Source organism: Gekko japonicus, unplaced genomic scaffold (assembly GCF_001447785.1).
Source record: "Gekko japonicus isolate JY-2015 unplaced genomic scaffold, Gekko_japonicus_V1.1 scaffold168, whole genome shotgun sequence".
Taxonomy (NCBI): Eukaryota; Metazoa; Chordata; class Lepidosauria; order Squamata; family Gekkonidae; genus Gekko; species Gekko japonicus.
In genome coordinates, this window is record NW_015167535.1 from 598,471 (window position 1) to 621,499 (window position 23,029).

General features: G+C 41.6%; 1 protein-coding gene across 1 annotated transcript in view; it reads left to right on the forward strand.

Moving 5' to 3' along the window:
* TBC1D22A (TBC1 domain family member 22A) overlaps positions 1 to 23,029 on the forward strand; it is a 233,518-nt gene that overhangs the window by 159,621 nt on the left and 50,868 nt on the right. Inside the window, 1 exon segment of the mRNA XM_015413497.1 lies at positions 14,937 to 15,032. Within this exon segment, the coding sequence (XP_015268983.1) occupies positions 14,937 to 15,032 (96 nt within the window).

A 23,029-nucleotide genomic window follows, 5' to 3' on the forward strand; every position in this document is an offset into this window, starting at 1 on the left:
ATGGGAGGTGCGAGAGTTTCCTTCTGGGAGTGCTGCTGTGGTCATGTAACTTAGGACCCCAAGCTATGAAGTTGGCTTAAAATTCGTAGCATTCCATTGTTGAGTGACTAAGTATTCAATCAAGGATTCTTCCTCTGTACCGTTTTTTCGAGTGCAAAAGAAGGCATGTCAGTTTTATCTCTCTTATGATACTACATCACCTATATCAACTTTGGACCCTTTTCATCAAACTCTGTGACATGGTCTACTTGATATATTATTTATATGCTTCTCTATCTGCCTCAGCATCCGCACCTGAGACGGATTTATTTATTTATTTACTTGGCATGCGGGCATTCATTCTGTAACAAGCAAGTGAGCGCTAAAAAAGATGCCTTCAATTGAGTTGGCTCATTACTATTCTGGCTGTGTGATGGTGCTTCTTTAGCAGGACTGTTGAATCCTTGGAATTCATTCCCTCCTGCACATGTGATAACAGAATAAAGGCGCTTTACAGCTGGTTGCAGTCAAGTAGCAAGGCCATTGTAAAAAACTTACTTGAAAATCACTGATGAATGCCATTACTTTGGAAAGAAGTCTCAACAATTGGGAATATCTATATTTTATCACCTGGAGGGAAGGTCTTTTTACAGCAGAGGTGATCTTCTAATGCTTAAGTGGCTTATAAATTACAGGATGCGTATTTAAAAAGATGTGCAAGAAATCATTTGATTATTACAATTAAGAACAGGAGGTGACAAAATACCTGTCATTAATTCCCCCTAGAATGCTAAATGTTGTTAATTTTTGGTGTAGGTTCTTGGAATAAATATTGGGGATACTTGCATTCTTAACTCATCATATACCTGACAATTTCTGATTAGGGTATCACTGTATTTTCCAAAGTAAAATGTTACTTTTGGCTTAATTCTAGGATCATAAGACCTTTTGCCAGAGTGTAAAAATGATTCGTTTTGCAGTTTAAAAGACTTGTCTTGGGCAAGCATTGTGAAAAGAACTTCCCATCAAATTATTCCTCTGACTACATATTAAAGTGTAAGGATGTGAGATTCCCAGTGGGCTTTTTATCTTTAAGTCAGTTTATGCATGCTCCAATATGTCTGCCTGTTCTTTCACTCTGATCATAAAGCCAAGAATATCAGGGTGGATCCAACCATCCTCCAAGGAGCCTTCTTCCAGTTTAAGCGACTCTAACATAATTTCAAAGAAAAGTTTCTCTGTTAGTACATTTCTGTTCTTGGATGTAAACTTCTAGTGTAACATGAAGGTTATGTTTAAAATAATTAACTCTCTTCAGATTAGAACAGAAATTCTAAGCAGAACCTTTAGATCAGGGCTGTTGAACTCATTTGTTATGAGGGCCAGATCTGACATAAATGGGACTTTGTCATGCCGGGCCATGTGTGTCATAACATGTAATGCCAGGTAGTGAAAATATTCCATTGGAGCCCCACATTGAGTTTGTAGAACTCTATATTTTAAATTTGGTTGGTCCCAAACCTTTTCCCCCCACCTAAAATGGAAAGGTGAGGGAATACTGGGATTTGTCAATGGAATTTTTAAAATAAAATGTCAAGAAGCCCAAGGATCACAAGCAGAAACTTTGCTATTTCGCAGATAAAGTCTTGTCGCTCCGCCATGACCTCCCTGCCACAGTTGAGACAGTAGCGGAACTCGAGGCTCCATGCGTGTCTTCTTGTCAAGTTTTGGATTATTTCAGTCCACTCAGCCTAGAGGAGATTGACAAATTATTCTCATCTGTTCGTCCAACCGCTTGTAGCCTTGATCCGTGCCCATCATGGCTAATCAAAACTGGCCATGATGGGCTATGAGATGCACTGAGGGAGATTATCAACACATCCCTTGTTGAGGGGCTGTTCCCTAGCACACTAAAGGAGGCAGTGGTCCTTCCTCTCTTTAAAAAGCCATCTTTGGATCCAGCCAAATTGGCCAACTACCGGCTGGTATCCAATTTGCCCTATTTTGGTAAACTGATTGAGAGAGCTGTGGTGATTCAACTGCAGAGTTTTTTGGATGACACCTCCATTTTAGACCCCTTCCAGTCTAGTTTCCGACCAGGCCACGGGACCGAGACAGTCCTGGTCGCCCTCACAGATGATCTCCGGAAGCATCTGGATCGAGGCAGTACGGCAGTGTTGTTGTTAGACCTGTTGGCAGTGTTCAACACGGTCGACCACCAACTACTGATCCACCAACTTGCCGACAGCAGGATTCAGGGGTTTGCCTTGCAGTGGCTCTCCTCGTTCCTTCAGGGTTGGGGACAAAGGGTGGTCATTGGGGAACAGCTATCTGGAAGGCACCCGCTAATATGCGGAGTGCCCCAAGGAGCGGTGCTTTCCCCAATGATATTTAACATTTATATGCGCCCCCTTGCCCAGACTCTGGGCGAGTCACGGACTGGGTTGTCACCAATATGCAGATGACACCCAGCTCTATCTGCTGTTGGATGTCCAGTCAGATTCTAGTTTGGGAGATCTGGACCTGGCATTGAAAGCTGTGGCTAGTTGTCTTAGTCAACTGAAATTGAATCCGATGAAGACGGAGGTCCTATACCTGAGTCGGAATGGGCCAAGGTTAGGAATCCCACTCCAACCTTCAATGGGGCACCAATGAGGTTAAGAGTTTGGGAGTGCTCCTGGATGCCTCCTTAACGATGGAGGCCCAGGTAGCCATTGCGAAGTCTGTCTTTAACCATCTGCAGCTGATTAAGCAGTTGGTTCCCTTCCTTCAACGCAATGACCTGGCAACAGTGATCCATGCAATGGTCACCTCGAGATTGGTTTACTGCAACGCTCTCTACATGGGGCTGCCCTTGTCCCAAATCCGGAAGCTGCAGCTGGCGTAGAATGCAGTGGCGAGGTTGTTGTTGTGCCTTCCTATGCTCCCACCCTAAAAGCCCGCCCTTAAAGCACTGCATCCAGCCCGCCCTAAAAGCACTGCACTGGCTGCCTATAGCATACCGGATTCAGTTCAAGGTGCTGGTTCTTACCTTTAAAGCCCTATATGGTCAGGGACCTACTTAGCTAAGGGCCCGCCTTTCCCCACATGTTCCCCAGAGAGCACTAAGATCGGGGTCCCAAAATCATCTGGCCCTTCCAGGCCCTAAAGAAGCCAGGCTAACTGTGATGACGGCCAGGGCCTTTTCTGTGGCAGCCCTTACTTGTGGAATGAGCTCCCAGATGACATCAGGGCCCTGTGGGACCTTTTACAGTTCTGCAGGGCATGTAAAACAGAGCTCTTCCACCAGGCTTTCGATTAGTGTGCTGCCTTCCAATACTGTGGCCCTGGCCCCAATATCAGTACCAACTTAATAACCAACAGCCTGGCAAGAACCCAGACTATGGTGGCAGTTGACTATTTGGATGCCGAGAGAACGCCAGCATCATTATTAGTATCTATGTTTACTAGCACATATGATTTTATATGTTGTGGTTTTACTCAATACTTGTGTTTTAATATTTCTCGCTGTTTTCTCGCTGAGCCTAGGACCCAGTGGAAAACATGAAATGGCTGAGCTTGTAAGCTTCTCCCCCCCTCCTCCGGTCTACTCAGAGTGGGAGTGGCTCTCCAGGGTCCCAGTTTAGTTTTGTTTTTTACAGGGTGGTTTGAGATAATGTTGGTTGTCCTCTTCATCAATTGTTCTGCTATTCCATTGGAGCCCCACATTAGGAGGGTGTGTGTTAAAACTAATATTTCTCTGCAAAACTGGAGTTTGTTGAGTTTGTAGAACTCTATATTTTAACTTTGGTTGGTCCCAAGCCTCCCCCCACCCTTAAAAGATGCGTAACTAAAATGGAAATGGGGGATTTGGCAATGGAATTTTTAAAATAAAATATCAAATAGAAGCACAAGGGATCACAGCAGAAGGATGTCCCATGGCCCCTTCCTATGAGGAGGACGATGGAGGCCGGGAGCATTGGCTGGGAAACAGAGGAACACACTGAAAGGCCAAGGGAGCTGGGAAGTTGGGCAGCCCTGCCCTCTGCTCCCTGTACTCAGAAGCAGCCCCGCCCTCTAATCCTTGCACTCAAAGGCAGCTCCACCCTCTGCTTCCTGCACTCAGCAACAGCTTGAGCTCAGAAGGGTTAGTACAGGCAGGGGAGAACAGAGCCCCACTCACAGGCTGAATTAAAGCCCTGGGTGGTTCTGGCCTGCGGGCCGTAGGTTTGACACCCCTGCTTTAGATGTAGATGCTGTGAAGTTTGAGTCCCAAGAAGCTTACCTGAGCCATGAGCTAGATTCCATAGTAGCATTCTTGTTACTGGCCATGGGCCACTTGTGGAACACTGCACATACTCCAGGGCTTTTCCAGTCCCACCTTTTAACACAAAAACCTCCCCTGAAGGTTGTTGGACCTATCCGGATTAGGATTCACTGTAGTGTGAATAAATGCAACCAGAATGGAAAACTGATACATACAGTTGCTATCCCAAGTTCACACGTGGAAGAACTTCTTGTTTGGTACGGAGGATTGGTGGATCCTAACCTATGGGTTAGATCCAGAGCAAAATTTCTGCTTGCGTTAGAGCTATTGTGCAAAGTAGAGACTGCGGTAGGCACTTGTATAAAGTCTTACATATTTTATCTCCACTTGCACTTTCAAACTTGCTGTATCCTCTTGAGCATAATCTTGTGCAACCAGTTCCTGAACACTATACTATGTTACCTCTGAACATGCTAGGTATTTCACAAGAACTTGCATGAATGGAACTATGCTTGATCTGTTTATGTTTTCACTTGTGCATCACTGGAACCAACCAATAAAATTTCCCATGGTATTAGCTTTCTTGACTCACAGACTACACGGCTACTACAGACTAACATGGTTACCCACCAGAGACTATAAAATAAAAAGAGCACTCTGCAGGGTCTTTCTGGTCTCACAGTTAATCTTATAGATACCAAACAGCACTGAATGCTGCATTAGATTTTCAGGCTCACCTCTTAAGTAAATATCTTAAATCAAAGAGCAATTTGAAGGCACTACTTTAGCAGGAACACGGAACGATGTAAAAAAAATCATGAAAGACATTGCAGGTTTCATTCTGCCTGGATGAAGACCACTTAGCTTGCTGCTATATAGTTGGCCACGGCTTTTTTTGAAAGGAAAAAAGATAGGTATTCTGAATCAAAGAGCTGAACTCAATACATTGGTGGCAGACAGTTATAGAATAAATTGAATGGAGAGACTCCTATTTTTTACAGTGAATGGATACATGAATGAAGGGTGACAAATCCTCTCTGCAGCTTATATTCCTTAAAGATCCTCTCCCCCGTTGCTTTTTAAACCAGATGGTGTTGCTTCTGGTACTGGAGAGAAAGCAAGTGCTGGAGAGGCTAGAGGCTAGACTGTAGATGTATAAACCGGTGGGTAGTGTTATATCACCCTCACAGCCTACTTATTTGCTGGCCAAATCAGATTCTTACCCTGCCCTGCTGTGTGGTTGAGGTAGATCTGTGTTTAGCTGCACAGGCTCTCCGCCGAGTTAACGGTCTTGCTGTTTCTGTTCCAAATATAGAATCCCCTCTTTACTTGGAGGAATGTTACATAATTGCTTCCTTAGAAAATATTTTGTGTTTCTTCCCTTAGAGGGTAGGAATTTTTGATGATGAGAAATTATTCAGAGCTGGAGGTAGTCTATTAAATATTTAATAACCACAATGGTATGGTATTTTTTAAAAAATAGTTGAAAGAATATTGTTAATATTTGATGCCTTTAAGATTCATATTGTTGACCTAAAATGTTATTACTTTAAAAATTGCTAGAAATAATCTGAAAGTGGTGATAAGTTTCTGACCCTTCTGAGGCTGGGAATTCACCCTCTTTTTAGGAGATATTTGAACTAAACAACTCAACAGGGAAATTGGCTTTGGTGCAATTATAAATTGATGCCACTCTAACCCTAATTCCATAGATAAAAGCATTTCCTCTTTAACTGGGTGCATTCATCGTACCCCCACCCCAGCTACTCTGACTAATTCATAAGATCTTGAGAGCAGAGTCTGAAATAATAGCTTTGAGTTTGGCCACATAAGCAATTTTTTTTTTCCAAGGCAATCTGATATTTGTGATGTTAACTGTCTAGATGATTTTTATTGATGGTGGCAGATGCTTCTGTGCTGATGTGCTCCAAGTCACGCCTAATATGTTTTGAATAAGTCTTGTGGAAGGCTGTACATATGTCTTAAGAGCTTTAGCTAAAATATTGAAATCAAGGTCATTGTTTAGATTTGATTTTTGGCCTCAAGTTTTTATACGTTTTAAAGATGAAGCTGGTTGTAACTTCAAGAGTTGCAAATGGAAAGTTGTAATAGGCAGCAGGTGTTAGGAAAGGCAATTATGCATTAGATGTTTTGTTCAATTTTCAGAACTGTCCAAGACTATCCATTTGAAATACTTTGTTGCCCAGTTTTATCTCTGAACCATGATGAATTCTTAAATCTAAAGGGAATATGCATTTTCCTTTAATGAATTGAATACCTAAGCCTATTTGATTTAATTTAAAAGAGACTTGGAAAACAATGTTGGACAGCAGTGTGTAAGAGGAGAATATCAAGAATAAATTCAGGTCTTGGGCATGTTTTGCCAGTTTCATCCTATTTTAAAAAACCACCTAGAGAGAGATGGTTTTTCTGTGTTTTTTTGTAAAAGTTAGTCAGTTTTGACTTTTGGGGGTCAGTACAAAATTGCCAATAGTTTATTACCATCAGATCATAAATACGAGAGATATCCATATTTACTTAAGTGTGCATGACTGAAGACCACCTAGAAATATTCTGAGCAACAACTAATATTATTGTTATGTTGACACATACTCCGTTTAAACTTTAGACAATTCTGTCTTCCTTTTGAGGTTGATTTTCACCAGATCTTGAAAGTCTGATAACAATGGTCCAAGAAAATGAAGATGTTCCTTAATTAAATTAAATTAAGGAGAGGTTCTGTGCGCCTTGCTGTTTAGTCATGCCAGCCACATGACCACGGAAACGTCTTCGGACAGCGCTGGCTCTTCGGCTTTGAAACGGAGATGAGCACCGCAACCCTAGAGTCCGATTCGACTAGCTTTCGAGCAAGGGAACCTTTACCTTTACTTTATTCCTCAATCAGACTTAGTGCTTTGCAAATTAACAAAGATAGGGGAATAGACTCAATATTGTGTCCTTTTATATTTTGGATGAAGATAGATGGGGCTTAATTCCATCATGCTCTTTATTTTCTTCCAGAAGGGGCTAAAATGATGCTTTAATAAAATGAATATTTTTTGAATTTTGATGGCTACAGTGTATGTTTTTGTAACTTTTGTCCTGTGTTAAGCTATGGTTATTTTTGTATCCAAACAGATTGCTATAGACTTTGTATTTTAAAAAGTAAATAAATAAAAATTAAGAAAGAGAGAATGTCAGGCTTGAATCGATCGTGTATAACCCCTGCTTTGTACCCTAACAGTATTGACTCCATTTTCCTGTCCCCTCTCTGTAACCGTTTTCCCCTGCCTGTGTATGAGTGCGGTTATTGCCCCTCGCCTGACACTACATTCTTATGGGAGGGGGAGTGTGAATGTGTGTAGGAGTAACGAGCTTGCAGATGTAACTTTCTATGAAGCCCTCAAGAGATGCTTTCTCACGGGAAGATGTCCTTGGGAGACACAACTTTGATTAACCAGAACTAGATCCTATTGTTTTAGGTCCGTATAGGCCGCTGACGGGTACGAATGGAATTGTGACTATACCCAACCTTCCCGCCCTCAGGTCTCAGGCCTGACAAAAGATTCATTCCCTGCACTTCTCATATCTTCTACTTCTTCTGTTTGAAAATTTATTTTACACTTTTACCAATTAACACAATCTTTACGCTTACCATTACAAATACAATTGTGAGAGCCTTAACATTTCAATATTCTTTGTATCCAGTTATACACTCTTGACCAAAGTCTCAAATAAGTCTCTTCATCTTTACCTTGTAATAGAATAGTCAGTCTATCAGTCTCTGCCATCTCTAATAGACTTTGTATTAATTCCTCCTTCGTTGGAATATTTTCCGATGTCTAATGTTTTGCGAACAAAATTCTGGCTGACGTAAGACATATTATCAGATGTAAATCCAATTTATTATATCCCTACGGTATCATATTAAATAGATAAATCTCAGATTTTAAATGTAAATTAATGCCTATTATTTCTTGTATCATTTTTTGAATTTTTAACTAAATTTTTTGACTTTTCTGACACACCCACCACAAATGAAAAAAAAGACAATTTTTTTCTTACATTTCCAAGATAAACTCGTTACATTTGAATAGCATCTAGCTAGTTTTTCAGGGGACCAATGCCATCTATAAAACATTTTGTAAATGTTCTCTTTGTGAGTCATAGCTCTAGTGAGTTTTATAGTATTCCACGTTTTTGACCAGTCATCTAAATCTATATTATGGCCAATATCCCGCATCCAAGGAATCGTTGGTACTTTAACCATTTCATCATACATATATTCATCTATTAAGAAGGTATATAACTGCTAGAAATAATCAATTTTTAATCAATTTCTCGTCCGAATGCAACCAAATCCTATCCCAGGTAGTTAATTTCTTGTAAAAACCTAATTGGTTATCTTTAATAAATTTAGATTTTAACTGCAATCCTTCCCACCAGGTAAGTTTTAAATTTTGACTTAATAGTATTTCATCTGGTTTTAATCTGTTATTTAAATCTAATAACTCATTGTAGGTACTTAGATTATATTTAGATAGTAACATGGGTTTTATGAAAACTTCGAGAGGTGAAACCCACCTTGGGATTTTATCATAGTGCATTAATTTTGATCTCTTTCCATATTTTTATCAATGCCCCTCTTATCACATGATGGTGAAAGTTTGTATGTACTCTGTCTTTGTCGTACCATATGTAGGCATTCCATCCCATAGTTAGATCGTGACCTAATTTTAAATATCTTGAGTGCTCTAAAGATATCCAGTCTTTTATCCATAATAGCGATGCAGCTTTATAATATAGAGCCCAATTGGTTAGCTCAAAACCTCCCCTTTCCTTTTTGTCTTGAAGAGCTTTCAATTTGATCCTTGTTTTTTTCGACTGCCAAATAAACTCACCTACAATTTTATTTAAATCTTTTAACAAATGCTTCTTTTAAGAATCGGTATATTTTGAGCCGAAATAAAAACCTTGGCAAGATGTTCATTTTAATTGTTGCAATTCTCCCCATAAATGATAGTTGTAGACCCTTCCATTTTTCCAAATCTTTTTTTATATCAATAAGTAACTTCTTATAGTTGTGTTCTAGTATAGAACTAGATCTGTTAGTTAAGACTATTCCTAAATACTTACCTTTTTTACTTATTTCTATAGAGGAGATATCTTGAAGCTGTTGTATCTGACTTTTCGTGCAATTTTTGGTCAGTAAAGTAGTTTTTTTTAAATTAATTTTCAAACCTGCTGCTTGTCCATAATCTTGAATTACAGTAATATGTTGATTAATAGATGTTAAGGGCTCTTCTAGAATAAAAACTAGGTCATCCGCGAACGCTTGGAGTTTAAATTCTTCTCCTTTTATTCTTAATCTTCTTATCGTCTCATCTTCTCTTACCCAGTCATTGAGGGATTCCAAGGTAAAAATGAAAAGTAGGGGAGAGAGAGGGCATCCTTACCTTGTCCCTTTCTGTATTTTGATTTTATGGGTAAGATCTCCATTCACTTGTATATTTGCTGTTTGTTATTTATATATGGCACTAATCATTGAAAAAAAACTTTTCACCACAATCCCATGTGTTGAGTTTTTGTAGTAAGAATTCCCAACTTACGTTATCAAAAGCCTTTTCCGTGTCAAGAAAAACAAGAGCCATTTGTTTTTCAGGGTGTAACTCATAGTATTCTAGCACATTGATAATTGTTCAAACATTATTTTTAATTTGTCTTCTTGGTAGAAACCCTGCTTGGTCTTGGTGTATGACTTCAATCAATACTCTTTTCAGTCTGGAAGCTAATATGTTTGCAAATATTTTATAATCAACATTCAGTAGGGATATAGGTCTATAGTTTCTTATTTCCTTTTCTTTGGTTTCTTGTTTGTGTATCAGTGTAATCAGTGCCTGGTTCCAGAAGTTAGGAATTTTACCTTTCTGGACTATGTTTTGAATAACAAATTTAATGGCAAAATTATTTGTTCTTCAAATACCTGGTAAACTTCTGCGGGAAGTCCATCTGGTCCGTGCTTTCTTTTTCTTTATCATTTTAATAGATTCCATTATTTAAAAGATCGTGATTGTTTCATTTAATATTGCTTTCTATCTGTTGTTAAATTTCTTAGTATTCCATTTTTGTATGCATTTCATTATCTGTAATTTATTTTGGTTCGTTTGTTGACATAATTTCTTATAAAAATTTTCTATAATGACCTCCAGATCTTGTGTCGTGCATTTTTCCTCTCCTTCCTCATTTCTTAATGATTTTATAATCCTTTTCTCTTTCTTTCCTTAATCTATAAGACAACCATCTAGTTGGTTTATTTGTGTTTAATATTCTATATTCTTCGCTAATTCCTGTGTCAATAGAAGATTCATTTGGTGTTGAAGATTTTTTATTTTAATCCTTATTGTTTCTGTACAGGAATTTTGTTTCATTTTTTCTTCCTCTTCTTTAATTTGTTTTCCAACTTATATTTCATTTTCTTTTTGTTTTTTTATTCACACATCTTGGTTAATAAAACAACCTTGTATGTATGCTTTAAATACATCCCAGACTATATCAATATTTGTTTCAGATTGAATGTTCCGTTTTTAAAAATCTTGAATTTCTATTTTCTTTTTATTGTCTGCTGCAGCATAAAGATTCCCTATTTTTTATATATATTAAGTATTTTTCATCATCCTTTCTAATATGAGTCTCCTGCAAACATACTATGTCCGCTTTCAATTTCTTGATTTGATGGAAAGTTCTCTTCCTCTTTTGAGGGCCATTTAATCCATTGACATTTATGGAAAGTATTCTTATTTTGTTAGTTCCCATATTCTTTATTCTTCATCTCTGTTATTTTGTTTCTTTGTTGTAGTCTGGTGAACATCCGTGGCGGTATGGCTTCTGTTTTTTTGTCCCCCCTTTTTTATTTCTTTTTTGTTCCTTCAATTTCTTGTCCATCTTCTTGTTGGAACCCAATCTCTGTCCCATGTCTATCTAGGAAGTCTTCAACTTTGAAGATGGAGTCTATCTTTTGTCTTCTACCTTCAAATGTAAATAAGATCCCTTTGGGTAATAGCCATCTGTATGATATATTATTAGTTCTTAAAAGATTTACTAGTATTGTATAATTTTGATGCCTTTCCCTGACTCGCCAAGGTATATCTTTTAATTTTTGATTTCGGCCTCTTTCATTACCATTTTTGTTTCATTAGCAGCTTATAGAATCTTATCTCACACGTCTCTTCTAAAAATTTCTATATGGACTTCCCTTGGTATTTTATGTTTTCTAGCCTGGGCTGAATTCCTCCTATATACAGCTTCAATCTCTTTTACAATTTCTTCACTGGTTCCAATTTTCAATTGTTCTTCTATTGCTTGTACCATCTCTTCTTTTAATTTTTTTTCGATATTTTTTGGAACATTCTGAAATCTCAATACAAGGGCTGCTCTTTCCATCTCTAGATTTATCATTGTCTCTTCCATCTTATCATTCCTTAGCTTTAGATCTTGTTTTGTTTTTAATCCCCTGAAGACAGGGTAGCTTTATTTATTTTTGTTACACCTACAAAACTACAGAAAATAGAAATGGGAAGGGGGAAAAAAATAAAAAACCCTGGGGTACAAGACAGCAAATGAAAAGCCCACACTATGACTAAAAACCCAAGAAAGGAAGGTCATTAACAGTTAGTATTCAGTTAGTCATAAAAATAATAACTTTTTGTTTAAGTCAATGAATTCAAGAGTTAGTGAGTCCGTTTTAGTAATTGTCTATTTTCTTTTTTTGATGTGCACAAAGTCTCTTTCATCTTCTTCAGTTGCGGGTCTTTAACTTCCAAAGAGTTACTTGGGTCCCCTTAGCCACAAATCATATGCATCTCTGGCCGTGCCACCTTCTGCTCCTCCTGGGTCTCCGTCCATCTCTTCCAGAGTATCTGCTTGGCCCCCTCCATCTGGCTGTTCTTCCCTTTTCGATCCATGAAACTGCTTCAACAATTCTTCTGCTTTAAAAACCGAGTCAATTTTCTCCCTTTTGTCAATCTCCTTTCTTGGAGATCTTGTCTTTGTTCCAACAGGCCAACCTTCTTTTTCACCTTTTTGGTATCGTGCATTGTCTCTTTAAGTTTTTCATCTGTTTGGATCGACTTTTTCACCAGCTCGGCAATTTGCTGTTGTTGCTTTGCCAAACTCTGGTTGGATGCAGTCATTTGTTGGTTAATACTATCGAGTCTTTTGTTAATGGGCCGGAGCAGCTCTGATAACATGGAGAACACGTCTCCTTCCTCAATCCTCGGACTTTGACCGCCCCGCCCAACTTGTCTCGCTGCTTTTCCTCTCGTGCCGGCCATTTTCAACTTTGTTTACACTAAGGAACGCCTTTTCGCCCTTTTTCAAACAGCGCAAATTTATCCACAAAACAGCTAAGTCTTTGGCACACTTTAACGCTCTTCTTTTCTCCTCCCCCCCTCTTTCTCTGTATCTCAGTTCAGTTTGTTTACGTCTGGGATTCTTTCCCGACACTGCTTCTGCTGGGGGGGGGGGGGGTCTAGCTTTTAGAACTTTTTCGCTCGGTTTTTTCTCCGATTCATTGACGGTCTACTCACAGATCCCTTGTAGTTACGCTCATTCATTGACCTTCTTGCTTGTCCCAGCTGGCATCAGCTATGCTCGGTAAAAACCGAGCCTCACAGGGGGTGGACCGAATGGGGCAAAAAGGAGCACCTCAATTCTCTGGCTTCCGCCATCGAAGAGGTCGCCCCCCCAGCGCCCCCGGCTTGGAGCCTTTAACTAAGGCTCACCTGGGGGGGCCACTTGAGATGGCACTCCTCCAACACCCCTGGAGTGCGGATTGCCTCCCCACTTAGCTTTAGATCTTGTAATTCATAGTCCAACTCTTGTATTTTATCTTCCATCTCAGTATTAGATATAGTACTTTTTAATATTTCTTGTTTATTTTCTGAAATTTGTTTCTTTATTTCTTCTGTCTCCAAAGAGATTTGCTGAGTTAAAGCCTCAATTTTTATTTGTAAAGGTTCAATTTCATTCTTAACTAGGGAGGGTAGAGTTGTTTCTACTGTTGTCTTCACTGTTGGGCAACGCATTCGTGTATTAGATTTTTTAAATCCCTGTGACAAGACTCATTGTCACAGTTTTCAAGTGACTAGTTTGTCCTGGAGATGTAAGGGAAGCTTTTCTAGTTCCAGTAGCTCCACTGCTTCCTGTAGCCATTTTTATTTATTTTATTTTATTTATATAACCCCCCAAAGGGGGTATTTTTTTATTTGCATTTCGAAAAAACTACAAAATTACTGCATGAAAAGGGGGGGAGAGACTACATACTAAAGGAGAAAGAAAAAAGAAGGCACTAAAAGCCCAAGTGCTGGAGGTTACAAATGGCTTAAGAAAAGACTTATTACTCTTAACAATTATTTTCAGACATGAGGAGTATCATCAATCATCGCTTCAGTTGTCATAATTCACTTATCAGGCTAGACAGGTAGTAATTCCATAGCTAATTAACAAGGATATAGACCTTGAGAGAATTCGGCATCTCCCTATTTTTATCTTAAATTCTCTGAGTTTTTCAAAACTTTCATTTCTATCCTACTATCTTGCTTTGCTATTCTATCCTAACAAATCCTACTTATCTATCTGACTGACCCCTCTATCTTGCTTAACTAACCTCTCTTTAATAATCTATAATCTAAATCCTATATCCTACATACTATAGCCTATGGTTATTAGATAAATCCATAATCTGTAACCTATAACCTATAGCCCTTCCCCTTTATTATTATAGTTAAGGGCCCTTAAAACTTTTCATATCTTCTAATAAACTTTTCAAAACCAAAAGTTGGTGTGAAGAGTGAGTTGATTGACGGGGACCCTGACAGAGAATTGAACATTTCCTGACAGTGCGCACTAAATATTTTCCTTTTGGGATTCTTTAAGAAAGATGGTATGCATTTAAGCCAGTCATCTCTATTCTCCTTGGCTGTCTGTTTAGCCTCAGTGGCGAGCAGTCTCTCAGCTGGATCCAGACTATATTGGCAGTTTCTGCCAGTTCCACTTTCCTGGTGCAGAACCCCTGATGTTGTTCCTCAGGGTCCTTTATGTCCTAGGAACTGTGTTTGGTGGAGACCAGTGAGCTGCTGTGGAAAGAGGAAGGTGGGAAAGTTAATTTTGCCACTGGAAAGTTGAGTCTGGATCAGACTCATCATCTGGACACCCGTGGTCCATATGAAAAATATTTTGCCCTTTTTTGACTTGGTCCACAATATACCAATATATGATGTTCACTAGTAAGCAGCGCTCTTCCAATGTGACCCTGCAAAGCCATATTAAATCTCCTAGTAGCACAAGAACGTTGAATGGGAATCAGAGGAAGTTGTCATTTTTGCTTCTGTCTGCAGCGCGGGGGGGGGGGCTCTAGATGCTTACTGCATATTTGGTACTTCAGCCTATTCGTATCATGGGATACATCCATTCTGAAAGTGCTTGCTTATTAATGAGCAATTTCAACTATTTGTTTAATAAGGATCATCTTCTCTGGACTCTGTTTTGCAAGCTGGGTTTAATAATTGAATTTTAAAAATTGCCTCTGAAAATGATTATTTGGAGGATGACTAGAATAATAATGGCAGAATGTTTTCTTAAACGTACCAAAATACTCCTTTTAATTTCTGATCATAGAACTTAGTTCTTTCTCTCTTTTGTCTTTTAAAAACAGTCTGAACCAGAGGGGTTTTCTCACTTCCACTTATATGTTTGTGCTGCCTTCCTTATCAGATGGAAGAAGGAGATCCTAGAGGAAAAAGACTTCCAAGTGAGTAAATATTTCTCTCCTGGAATTGAAATATAGTATTAATGAGAAGCTGTGTCTCTAGAAACTGGCTTCACAAAGCTACCTGAAATAACTGCTTTTAGTGCTTTAAGAGAGCAGCAGCAGCTCAGAGGTACCTGCCAGCTGATCAGGAAGAGCCGAAAAGAGGGCTGCATGCCCCCCCCCCACCTCGTCACCAGCAAAAAGTGTTTTGGGAAGCATCTCAGTCTCAGTGGTTGGATCCAGCAGTGTGGAGGAGTAAAGAAAATTTACGTAGTGTACTACCCCCTGTACAAAAAATAATGCAATAGTAACACAACTACAGCATAACATGGTGCTTCAATTCATACTTTTAATAAAATAAGTATGTATGTGGAGCAATGGAATTCCAAACGGATGGTTCATACGGTTTCATTTAAGTTGGTTATGAAATTGGATCATCAGTGATACCTTGCTCTATGTTTTGCATACGTGGAAACATTATCCTTGGCAAGTGAGAGGAGGCTAGAACTGGCCCCAGGTTTTGGGAGCTCTGGGCGAGATGCTCTCCGCACTTCCTCCTCCCCCCATAGAGTTTCCAGCAGCTCCTAGAGTTATCCTATGTCATTTCTGAGTTTTCTGTGGAAGAGACGTAGCAGCACAGACACCACTGCAATTTTTTAAAAAAAACTTTATCGAGAGCTGGCAGCACTGGTTGTCCCCCATTTGGTGGTGGAAGAATGTGCTGTCAAGTCACAGCTGACTTATAGCAACCCCCTTAGGGTTTTCAAGACAAGAGACAAACAGAGGTAGTTTGCCATTGACTGCCTCTGTGTATCAACCGTGGACTTCTTTGGTGGTCTGCCATCCAAGTAATAATCAGGGCTGACCCTGCTTCGCTTAGAAGATCTGATGAGATCAGGCTAGCCTTGCCCATCCAGGTCAGGGCTGTCCCACATCCAGGCAGATGCAGAAGACAAGTAGTAACAGCCAGAAGCATCTACAGCTGCCGTTACAAGGCAACAGTGATGGCCACTAGGAGCAACATCAGCCTCTTCTATGCAGCACAATAGAGAGCAGGCAAGTGAGCAGAGATTCCTGGTGTTCCAGGTTTTCCTTACCATCTGCTTTGGCTTGGGTGGGGAAATTGCCCCAGGGGAGCCGCAGCGTAACAATGGCAGGCAGCAGCTGTGGTGTTGAGAGCATGAGAGCAAGAATTAATTCAGTCCACCCACTGCTCGATACTGTCCCAGAATGAACCAACTGAATTGGTCCGGGCCAGGGCTTTTTTCTTTTTTTGGGGGGGGAAAGAGGTGCCAGAACTCTTGAGAGGGAACTGAAGTTTACAATCTGTATACTAAAAACCCATGAACTTTTAAACAAATTTTGTCGAAGAGGTTCCGGAATTCTGTTCCGGTGGGTTCCTCCAGAAAAAAAGCCCCTGTCTTGGCACTGGTAGTGTGGCCTTGGAGCACTCAGACTTCAAAATCCAACTAAGTCATCTTAGACAGGGTCTGGTCAGGATTTCTCGGGTCTGTCTCAGTTAACAGCTGGCTCTAATCAAGTGGCATATCTTCCATATCCATTCAAGATGGAGAGATGGGGCTGTGTAGGTGGAAAAGTTCAAAACACTTTGTCATGGACACATCTCTACTGAATGGGGCTTAAAGTTATGGGACTCAGGTATGGGGAACATACTAAATTGTGGTTAACCCTCAGAAACTGGTGGTTTCTGGAAGGCTTTTGGATGCTAACATAGGCTGACATTCTGAGGCCAGGAAGTGCTATAAATCTCTAATAAGATAGAACCAGGCCATGCATGTGGATTCTGAAACAGCATTATTTTTATGTTTTAAACATTGTTTAATTCTATTAAAATGTAGAGTTGTTTGTTTTCATTGTATTTTAAAGTTGAATATATAAAACTTCATGCACTATGATTTTATTTTCTGGCAAAATCAAGTGTTCACGTCTATTTTTCTTCAGTTCTGTGGAAATCTCAAAATTATAGCTGGAGCTTGGGAAATGAGCAATAATTCAGTGTCAGAGTCATGGGGATGAATGCAAAGGCAGTCATCGTTTAGCACTGTGATCAACTAAGCGCAGACAATGTAAATTAAATGAATTTTACATCTTGCACGCAAATCATGAAGCAGGTTGTACTGTATTTAGAAATGTTCTACATTTATCTACGTTAAATCTACCTTTTAAAAACCTAATGATGGTTTGGCAAGCAAAGAAAGGAGATTCTGACTTAGAAATTTGTTGACCAGCGGTTGCTGGCAACTATTTAAGGTAGGGTTCCCATCTCTAGGCTGGTAAATTCCTGGAGATTTGTTCCTCTGGTCTCGGGATGATTGAATTTGGGGAGGGGAGAGACCTCAGCAGGGTACAATGCCATACAGACCACCCTCCAAAGTAGCCATTTCCTCCAGAGGAACTGATCTGTGGAATCTGGAGTTCAGTTGTAATTCCGGGAGATCTTCAGGCCGCAGAGGGAGGTTGGCAACCCTAAATGAAAGGGAATACTAGAGCTAAATTACAGCCAACAGTGGGGATTCACAAGTGTCTACCTATTCACATGTGAAACTGTGAAAGGCTCTGTTTTTTTTAAACTGACAGATACCATGGGAGAGGGGTGTTAAGCTCATCTGGGCCCCTGCTGCTTAATTTACCATTCTCTGTTGCTTTCAGTGCTATTTCCCCCAAGCCAGCATACTTTAAGTATCTGATTCAAGCTGGGGGGGGGGGGGGATATTAAAGACAGAATTCAATTAGCAACTCATGGTTTTTCCCTCCTGCTTTAGCTGCAAATGGGTGGACTTGTGTATAGATTTACCACTGCCTGGCTAGTTTGGTCCTGAGTTCCATTGTATTTCAAAGAGAAGCTAATGGTTGCAGTGAGCAGGGCTTTATCTTTCTAGAACCTACAGCACTATCAGTATCAGCTCTGAGGAGGGTCCTGCAGTCAAGGTGCTATCATGGAAAAGGCTCCTTCTCAGATGTCTGCCCACCTGAAGAGAGTACAGTAACGCCTCCTTTAACACTGTGGTTAGGTTTCTGAAAACAAAGGGCTAACTGAAACAGCTCTATAAAAGGCATTAATAACACAAGTTCTAATAAGGATGTGTACACAGGATGACTGTTTCTTATGTCTGAATGACATATGAGGCAGCACGTGCCAACTGACTGCATTTATTAGGCTCCTGTGCTGAAGTATCCTGGGAAGTCTCTCTAGATCTCCTTCCTTGTTGAGGCTTTCTCCTGGAGACAGTTGTGGCCCCCTGTTCCTCAACCAGGCCTTTTATAATCAGGAGGTGGCCAAGCCAATTGTACCAATGTCATATCATGTTCAGTTGTCCATATTTACTTCTGGATGGATCGATCATGCCATGGAGCCACTGCTCAGCTCCCTCTGCCCACATCTTAGTTAAAAAGTTAAACTCAAGATAAAAAGTGCTAAATGAAACAGCTTTCTAGAAGGTATGCCTGTATTGCAATAGTCCAGTCCAGATGTGAAAAGCATATGAATGACTAGGACCAGGTCTTGTGTCTCAAGAGAGGAATGCAGCTGGAACACCAAGTGTAGCAGAGCAAAAGTGCTGCAAGATGCAGTAGAAATGTGAGCCTCCATGTGTAAACATGAATGAGAGCACTCCCTAAGTGGAGAAGCTGCTCTTTAATAGATAGTCCAAACCCATCTGGAACAGGCTGACTAATGCTTGATAGGCAATAATCTTCTTCATAGTTTCTGTACATCACACCATTGGGATATAGTGCGCTTGCACTGGTCCTGATTGGTAACATAGAAAGCTGAAAGAGATTTTTCGCAACTTACCCTGTGTCATGTGCAGGGGGCTCCACCATGCATGACTACAGGGAAGGACACAAGGCTCCCATCAGTTTTCTTCTGACTGCTGCGTTGTTTGTTTCTCTCTCCTCACTTTAGTTGTTAATTACCCTTTTTTTCTTTGAACCTCTCCTGGACATTCTCCTTTAGACCTAAAATGGACAACAACAGTTTTTCTGTAAGGTTGGTGACTTTACTCAGCAGACTAGGGCCGTGACCCTCTCCTCGCCGCCACCCCACAGCCTGTGACCAAACATTGGGGGTTTTTCAAGTGGTGCCTAAAGTGCAGTAGCAAATAGCACCCCCCCCCCCGACAGAACATTCCCTTTGCCTGCTTTCCTTGAGGAAGCCCACCATGTGGAATCCTGCGTTTGAAGTTTTCCAAACAGACAAGAAAAAAATGAACAGCCAGACTCAGAACTGCACTCCTCGAATTGGCACTTACACCCCCAATGGCATCATCATACAAGACCTCCGGCCAGGCATCGATGTCGACCCCTGTTTCGACAGCGACAGTGGCCATGTCACCAGTATTGATTCCTTCCAGTGCCGATCGACCGGTGCCGAAACACCTAGTCTCGGCTCCTGAATCGGACAACCCTACTCCTGCTAAGAAACACAGGGATGGTAAAGAGTACAAACCAGGCATGGGGAAGAAGCACAAGAAGAACACAGAGAAGCCCAAGAGCTCTCCGCTCAAGGCTAACCGGACACCACACCATGTGTCGGAGCCTGCACCCGCTGTTCCTCTTAAATTACTTGACTCACCCATCCAGTGAGAGCAGAGTCCGTCATGAGAGCAGAGTCGTCTCTGGCACAACCTAAACGGCTCTCTAATTCTGACCACAAGGTGGACTTAAATCAAAGATCCCTTTCCTCCAGTGCTGAAAGCATCCACACTGATAACAAAGGTTGGAATACTGGATCTTTTGTCCTGTTTTCCCACACAGTTCCCACCATCACATCTTCGATGATCAGGATTGATCTCTGAGCTTCTAGCCGCCGCCCCCCCCCACCTCCTATCCCATGGGATCAGAGACAGTGGCAGTATCTGTATGGAGCCTACCCACTTTCCACTACCATCCCCTGGCTTTCAGGTCGAGCACCGATAGATTGGGATCGACAGTCCACTTCTTCCCACCTGTCTCAATACCGAGACCCCACTCCAAAACCTGAAGCAACCTTGCCGAGACCACCGTCACACAAACATGTGACAAAAACAAAAACCTCTCCTTCGGTACCAATGTTACCTGCACTGAGAGATGCCAATGCATCCTTCGGACCCATCTGACTCCAGAGAGCTATCCAATTATTCTGCCCACGAACTGGAAACTAAAGAATCAGATCACAGCTCCAACACGTAAAGTGATGGACAGCCTCCCTATTTCTCCATCAGAAGTCCTACGGTGACTTCATCAACTACATGGCTCATGCACTAAACGTATTCACAGTGCAACCCCACACACACACACAGATACAGTTTTTGATATAGTACAAATGGACACATCAACAGCTATTGCTCTGCCAATGACTTCAGTCCTCCTCCAGGCTGCCAAGACCCCCTGGTCTCCCTCAGCCTCTGCTCCCATTTCATCTTGGAGAATAAACCATATGTATAAAATCCAAGAAGCAGGAGCGGAATTCCTTTCCACGCACCCCAAGTCTAATTCAGTAGTGGTCACATCTTCCTCTATGGGCAGATTTACCCATTCCACACTTCCTGACGAAGAGGGAAAGAAGGTAGATTCTATGGGTCACAAGTTCTAGTCTGCAGGTGCTTTAGGCATCAAAACCTCTATTTATGCAGCCTGTATGGGCAGATATCAATATGCCCTCTGGGAGCAACTTTCTGAATTCCTTCCATCCTTACCTGAGGATATAGCCTGCCAGGCTAGGCACTAAAGAGGGAATGCTACTGGCAAAACCACAATTAAATTCAGCCAGGCACACATAGGACATCTCAGCCAAAACCCTCACCTCAGTGATTACTCTATGCTGCCACTCTTGGCTGTGCTCTACCACCCTCCAACAAGACACAAAATCATACATGGAGGAACTTCTCTTTGAACTCTATTACAGATACTATCCTCCAGGAACTTGATAAGAGCATCAAGGCCTCCTGCAACTTAGGGGTATCCTTCTCAACCAGACCTTCAAAACCCAGGTCATGGAACAAACCTTGGTCCAGACAACCTTTCAACGAACCATCTCCTGACCAACCGTGTCATCCGAGGTCACTTCACACTCCATCCCAATCTTCTTATGGATTCAACCCAAATTTTCCTCTCCTGCACAGCCCAGGACCAAACCCTCCAAGGGTCCAAAGCAGGGCCTTTGACAACGCTTCCTCCCACCTCCAAACTCACGCGTTTCCATCCATACTTACCTGCTTGGAGACTGATAACTTCAGACAAGTGAGTACAATAGAGTTCCTTCATACACCAACGGCCTCTATCTTTGTTCCTACCCCCACCTGTTGGCTGTTCTGCAGGAAGAAGTACAAACCCTATTAGACAAACCATAGAACAGGTACCCCCCACCGACTGACACCATGGCTTTTACTCCCGTTATTTTATGGTCCCAAAGAAAGACAGAGGCCTCCTTCTCATTATGGACCTCAGGGCACTGAACACGTTCATTGCCTAGAAAAAGTTTGGATGACATCACTCCCAAACATCCTTCCCCTCCTGTGGGAAGGGTCCTGGATGGCAACACTGGATCTTGCAGGATGCTTATTTCCACCTGACCGTACAGTGCGATCACAGGCAATTCCTCTGGTTTGCCATAGGGGAACAGCATTATCACTACAAGACCCTTCCTTTTGGCATATCAACAGCTCCACACGTTTTCACGAAGACTATGATAGTCATCACAACCCACCTTCATCTACAAGAAGTAACACTCTTACAATATACAGATGATTGGTTGCTGGTAGCAGACTCCAGAACCACCATCCTGCATCACATAGATGTGACTCTGAGCCTTTTGCACCCTCCACCAAGGTGCAATTCATTGGGGTGATACTGGACTCTCAGGCCTGCAAGGCCTTCCCTCCCTCCTCAAAGAGCAGAGGACATTGCAGCCCTGATCCGGCAGATCAGAGCACAGAAAGACACTTAAGCTCTTCAAGTTCAATGCCTGTTGGGTATGATGGCAGCCATGACCTCAGTCATCATCTTTGCCAAACTCCACATGCGGCACCTCCAACTCTGGTTCCTGCAACATTTCAAACCTCAATGTCACCATCAATCATGTTGCTTCTGCCTCCCTCCCTCAGTTCTAGCTTCCCTAGAATGTTGGGAAGATCACAGGAGCCTGCTAATGGGAGCACCCTTGCATCCTCCTACCCACTCCTTGACGATGACGACAGACACCTCCTTATGGGGCTGGGGAGCCCACATAAACAGCCTCTGTGTGGGTGCCTGCTGGGAGACACACCTCTCCCACTATCACATCAATTACCAAGAGCTATTGGCGATCAAATGTGCCCTGCAGTCTCTCCGCCACTTGGTAGTGCATCAAGTGATCTCGGTCTTAATGGACAACACAACTGCCCTATGCTACATAAACCGGCAAGGGTTGCCGGTTTTGAGATGCCTCTGCAACCTTGCTCTGGAGATTTGAGAAGAATGCCAATCACTGGGCTTCTTCCTGATAGCCTCTCACCTCCCCACTGTTCATAAATCACAGCAAAATTCCTGAGCAGAGGGGGAGCTTCCCTCCATGACTAGGAAATGAACTGGAAATACCTCCGACTGGTCTTCAATGCATGGGGTCACCTGACAATTAGTGTCTTTGCAACTAAACACAACACGAAATGATGCAGGTTCTGCTCCAGAGCAGGCTCAGACCCACTCTCCCTTGGGGACAGACTTCTTTTCACTTGGTTCCACCAGCATCTCTTCCTCTTCTGTCCCATCCCACTGATCACCAGGGTGGTAAACAGAATCATGAGGGAAATTCTGAGGTGCATTCTAATAACACCATGGTGACTTCATCAACACTGGTTCTTAACTCTTGCACACTTCTCCAAGAGATCCTTCCACCACTTCCCAGTAGCAACAGATCTCTTACTATCTCATGGAGCCTTGGTATTGTACCACAACGGCATGGAGGATCCTTTGACAGATCTGCAGCAAAGGATAGATCACATCATGCTGAACTGTAGAAG